This window comes from Physeter macrocephalus, chromosome 11 (genome assembly GCF_002837175.3).
Source record: "Physeter macrocephalus isolate SW-GA chromosome 11, ASM283717v5, whole genome shotgun sequence".
NCBI lineage: Eukaryota > Metazoa > Chordata > Mammalia > Artiodactyla > Physeteridae > Physeter > Physeter macrocephalus.
In genome coordinates, this window is record NC_041224.1 from 56,842,467 (window position 1) to 56,848,512 (window position 6,046).

The window sequence follows — 6,046 nt, forward strand, 5'->3', positions numbered from 1 at the left end:
TCAATTAAATTTGAGGCAGAAGAGTTCTAATCTAATACCTTGTGTATTAGTTACATATTGCTGCATGGCAAATTACAACAAAACTTAGTGGTGTAAACAATAAACATTTATTATCACTCACAGCTTCTCTGCGTCAGGAATTAGGGAGTGGCTTCTGGCTCAGGGTCTAGTGAGGTTCCAGTCAAGATGTCAGCCTGAGGCTTCACAATGCCTTCCAACGTGGTTCCCTCACATGGTATGCAAGTTGGTGCTCACTGTTGGTGGAAGGCCTCAATTCCTCTCCATGTGGAATTGTCCACAGGGCTGTCTGAGTGTTCTTAGGACATGGCAGCTGGATTCCTGCAGAACGAGCAACTCAAGTGATCACAAGGTGAAAGCAGTAACATCTCTTATGATCTAGCCTCAGAAATCACACACTGTTACTTCTGATTCTTTTTTAGTCATGGCAACCAGTTCTGGTTCAATATGGAAGGAAACTACAAGGGCATGAATATCAGGAATCAAGGATCATTGGGGGGCCACCTCGGAAGCTTCCTAACATACCCTGTTACACTTCAAATGACCACTGTCCCCTAAAACAAACTGAACAAAGTACAAATAAAGAAGAACCCATTAATTTAGATTGTTTAATCAAAATTTCTTTGGGGACTTCTTGATCTTCAAAATTATATATGTCATCTGGCCCTCTTCACATTTGTTCCTTATCTATAAATGGGTCCAGGACTCTTCTTAAAGGAAGTCAGGGCCCAGGCCTGATATTAAGGGTTCTTTTTGGTTCTCCTATCTCTGATTCTACATAATAATCAGAAAATAAAGCTTTGGAAATACATTTTAGTGTTAACATTTACACTAAAATTTACAATTAAATAAAAAGATTCTAAGGTGTGTACAAGAATCATCTCTGTTTTATTTATTTACAGAGTAATGATTTAAACTGAATACATTTGGGCACAGTAAATATTTGACATGAAAAGCAGTTGTATCAGAATGGGCATCAGAAAAATAGCAACTCATCTGACACATAATTACTAGAAAATATTTTTCTGTCTGATCATTTAAGTGTTACAAATCCTGAGAATGTTAAACACTGAACAAACTAGGTACTACCTTATAATTAAATCTTACTTGGAAATCATCCTTTAAAAAAAATGCACTGAGGTACAAATCACCTACGTATTAAACATGAGTCTTTTACATTTTACAAAGAGTTTAAACAAATATATCAAATGATTCCAGTTCAGTGGCTCTTAAAACAGCTATTAGTCTGGTTCAAGGACACACTGTTCCACGATTTCCCGTAAGTTGGGGTTCTCCATCGCAGCTGCCACTCGCTCTTTGTCATTTATCTGCTTGTTGACTGCAAGACACACAGGCAAAAGTTAGCAGGACTATGTCAATACACAGCAACAGACACTATTTTTATTGGCTTGTTAAAATAGAATTTAACTCCTTGAGAACTTAATGCAGGTTTTGGCTAATTATTCATAAGTTTCGAAAGGGAGACTTAAAGAGAAAAAAATCCCCTGTAATTCCACTTTTGCTTTTCTTAAATCCCACCTCTGTTATTTTTAAGTGGCTGCCACTTTATTTCTCTCTGTAGGCTAGAGATCCTTTATACAAAAAAGCTTCTCTACTCCCATTTTAATACATTAACCCAGGAAGACAACACCTACCCCAAGATTCCCTAAAGTTTTACTTGCTGGACCTTTGATTTCAATTTCAAGTACACAGCTCTCTATCCTGCCACCAAAGAAAAGAATCAAGCTCTCTTTAGAGCTCATAATTCAAAGTTCCTAGAGCTGGATATTCTTCACAGATGTGTGGCCACTGGCCTAAACCAGTCAATATCCACAGGGCTTAACTCTAGTTCACCCAGAGTCCCACTAAAAAATTATTTTCTTCTCAAGGAAAAGCTAAGAGCTGATTTTGTTCTTTTTTGCAAATGACCCAATAGATACTTGGCTGGCAGAATAACTTAATACCCAAGATAAAGTACTATGTGAAGCTGTTTTCTAATCATGGTTCAAAATTCACTTACTATCTTCCTCTGTTGAGTGAGTTCCTTCAGAAATGTAGATTTCCAACTAGGAAAAAAATACATTAAAAGCAAAACATTTAGAGCATTCTAAGATGAGTGAGGTGGAATGTACAATGGACTCAAGAGTCTAGGGATGAAAGCCCAAATCCTGTTTCCAACGACTTGGGACAAATCTTCACATTCTTCTCTGAAATGAGGGCTGAAGTTAGTAGGATTTTTTATTTTGGTCATATGGGGAAGGCCCGCAGGGGGTATTCCCATTCATTATTTTTTTATGAATACAAACCTACAATTTTATACAAGTGAGATCTCATACATGTTTTACTCAACAATATCTATCCCCTGCACTCTACCTCTTCCTCCCAAATCAGTATCTAAACTTTCTCCTTGCCCCACCCCACAAGAAAGCCACATTAATAATCTAGTGTACTTTCTTCCATATTTTTATCTATACTCACATAATTTAACAGATTTCACACACACACACACACACACACACACACACACACACACACACACCAAGGCTGGAAGTTTCTTTTAACTGTGTACTTTACAAAAATGGGATCACAATATATAGTTTTCAGTATCCTCCTTTTCTCATCTACTATTATCTTGATAAATTTATTCTCAAGTACAATACTGGTTAAGCTATCTCTCCTGGTCCTGCTGCACTCACTCCCTGAAACTAGCTAACCTCCAAGAACCAGAGCTTTTGAGACAAACCCACAAAATTATTGCAAATCTTGTGGTAAATAAATCATGCTATATGATAAAGATATGTCTGTTGTTCAGGGAACATTGGAGCATGTGATCTAATTCGCATATACTTATTTACTACTGAGATAAATGTTTTTCATGAGGGGGAAAAATCATAGCCTATTATGGCTATAAGAGACCCTAAGACCATTTAGTCCAGTCTTCTTTAAAAGACAAAACACCATACACATTCCCCCAGTGGCATAACACTAACTCTTATTCTAAACAACAAAGGAAGTGGTATAAAATCACTCTATATTCATTTACTTTGGTTTAAAATTATGCACGACTCATTATTCTGAAAAATGGTAAATAAAGGGGAAGAGTCAAGCATTTACCCTGCTATTCCTATGCGAACTATACCTTAGGGTAACCAAACAGTTGGTTTGGTCCACAGAAGATTCTAAATTTGAGAGGCATCTTGTGGCCCTTTTTAAGTGGTTCTTAACTGGTTTTAAATTTTTGGATGAATATTGTCACCCATCAGGGAAATGCAAATCAAAACCACAGTTAGATATCACTTCACACATTCTAGTGATGGCTATAATATGAAAAAAAGAGATAATCATAATAAGTGTTGGCAAGGATGTGGAGAAATCTGAACCCTCATACGCTGCTGGTGGGAATGTAAAAGGGTGAAGTGGCTATGGAAAACAGTCTCGAAGTTCCTCAAAAGGTTAAACATCGAGTTACCATAGAATCCAGGAAGAAATGGAAAACATATGCCCTCGGTGGAAAAGAAATGAAAACACATGCCCACACAAACACTTGCACACAAAGGTTTATAGCAGCATTATTCATAAAAGACAAAAAATGGAAACAACCCAAATGTCTACCAAATTATAAAACAAATAAATACAATGTGATATCTACACAAAAAGAACAGTACAAGGCAAGGCAAAGAATGAAATACTGATACATGTTATTACATGAATGAATTCTGAAAATATTATTCTAAGTGAAAGAAGCCAGTCTTAAAAGACCACAAATTATATGATTCCATTTAAATGAAACACCCAGAATAGGCAAATCTATAGAGACAAAAGTACATTAGTGGTTGCCTAGGGATGGGAGAGGGTTTAGGAGAAATGGGGAATGACTGCTAATTGGTATGGGTTTTTTTTACTGGGATGATGAAAATGTTCCAAAATTGATAGTAGCGATGGCTGCATAATTTTGTGAATATACCAAAAACCATTAAATTCTATACTTTAAATAGGTGATTGTATGATATGTGAATCAAATCTCAACAAAGCTATTATAAAACAACAACAAAAAACACATTCCTTACCTTATGTTTAAACGGTAAACACCGCTGAAGTTTAACTCTTAAGCACAGCCCTGCGGAGGAAAAAAAAAAGAGCCCCAATTATCTCTTCTTATTGGTTCTTGAAAAAGCATACAGCTGTGTCTAGGTGTCTCTATACAAAACAGTAGCTGAAAAGAGCTTAGGCTCAATCCAATGTACACCTCCTTTGAGCCTGGCACCTTTAGCTAGCAACTTTAATATTGATACATCTTACGAATTCCTCATGATAATCCAGTGAGCTAGGTATTGTCAATCCCATTCTACAAATTATGAAACCAAGGCCACAATGTAACTTACCCAAGATCAAAGAGCTAGTAAAATGACAGAGTTGGGACTGGAACCCAAAACCACTGTAAAACACAGGTCCTTTCTGCTGTATCAGTTTGCCTTCCATCAAAGGCCAATTCACTCATTAAACTTTATTGAATGCCTGCAACAGGTCAGGCCACACGAAAACTTAAAACCAAGTAAGAGCCACTTTAAAAGGACCACAAGCAGGCTTCCCTGGTGGCGCAGTGGTTGAGAAGCTGCCTGCCAATGCAGGGGACACGGGTTCGAGCCCTGGTCCGGGAAGATCCCACATGCCGCGGAGCAACTGGGCCCGTGTGCCAAGAGAGGCCGCGACAGTGAGAGGCCCACATGCCGCGATGAAGAGTGGTCCCCACTCGCCGCAACTAAAGAAAGCCCTCGCACAGAAATGAAGACCCAACACAGCCAAAAATAAATAAATAAATTTATTTAAAAAAAAAAAAAGGACCACAAGCAATCTCTCAAATTTGGAATCCTCTGTGCCTGCAGGGTACAAATAGAGTTGTTTCCCTAAAACAAGCTCCTCTGAAGTTCAGTTTATCACCCCCAATACCAAGTCACAGTTCAATAATTTTTTTTTCCAGTTGAGACTACCAAGAGAAATTAAAAGTCATCTTGGAACAGAGCCTCAGTGCCAATGTTTCACTTCTCCCCCACCATAAAATATGGCATACAATTTTAACTAAGTCTACACCACTAGACAGAGAAGATAAACCAAGCTGCTCTTACTATGAAGAAAAAGTGTTTCAGTAATGAGTTTTTGAAAAATAGGGTCAGAATGAATCTCTAGTTCCCTGGCTTTGCAGGTTTTTATTTAGAGCAATTTATTTCCTCTCCCAACTAATATCAATAAATAAGGGCTTGTTACGTTATAAGGAACATTTTCTTAGTATTTTGGTTTGATTAAAAATAAACAGCAAGAGAGAGTTCAGCACCACCAAACCAGCTTTACAACAAATGCTAAAGGAACTTCTCTAGGCAAGAAACACAAGAGAAGGAAAAGACCTACAAGAACAACCCGAAACAATTCAGTAAATGGTAATAGGACCATACATATCGATAATTACCTTAAATGTAAATGGATTAAATGCTCCCACCAAAAGACACAGACTGGCTGAATGGAAACAAAAACAAGACCCATATATATGCTGTCTACAAGAGACCCACTTCAGACCTAGGGACACATACAGACTGAAAGTGAGGGGATGGAAAAAGATATTCCATGCAAATGGAAATCAGAAGAAAGCTGGAGTAGCAATTCTCATATCAGACAAAATAGACTTTAAAGTAAAAACTATAACAAGAGACAAAGAAGGACACTATATAATGATCAAGGGATCGATCCATGAAGAAGATATAACAATTGTAAATATTTATGCACCCAACATAGGAGCACCTCAATACATAAGGCAAATACTAACAGCCATAAAAGGGGAAATCGACAGTAACACAATCATAGTAGGGGACTTTAACACCCCACTTTCACCAATGGACAGATCATCCAAAATGAAAATAAATAAGGAAACACAAGCTTTAAATGATACATTACACAAGATGGACTTAATTGATATTTATAGGACATTCCATCCAAAAACAACAGAATACACATTCTTCTCAAGTGCTCATGGAACACT

The 6,046-nt window shown here is 37.3% G+C and overlaps 1 protein-coding gene across 1 annotated transcript in view; it reads right to left on the bottom strand.

Moving 5' to 3' along the window:
- Positions 1–885: 885 nt before the first annotated feature.
- CIAO2A (cytosolic iron-sulfur assembly component 2A) overlaps positions 886–6,046 on the bottom strand; it is a 16,885-nt gene continuing 11,724 nt past the window's right edge. The window contains exons 3-5 of the mRNA XM_024128751.3: positions 4,086–4,135; positions 2,039–2,084; positions 886–1,357 (exon numbers count right to left, since the gene is read on the bottom strand). Of these exons, the coding sequence (XP_023984519.1) occupies positions 1,260–1,357; positions 2,039–2,084; positions 4,086–4,135 (194 nt within the window). The 3' untranslated portion in view covers positions 886–1,259. The remainder of the gene's footprint in view (positions 1,358–2,038; positions 2,085–4,085; positions 4,136–6,046) is intronic.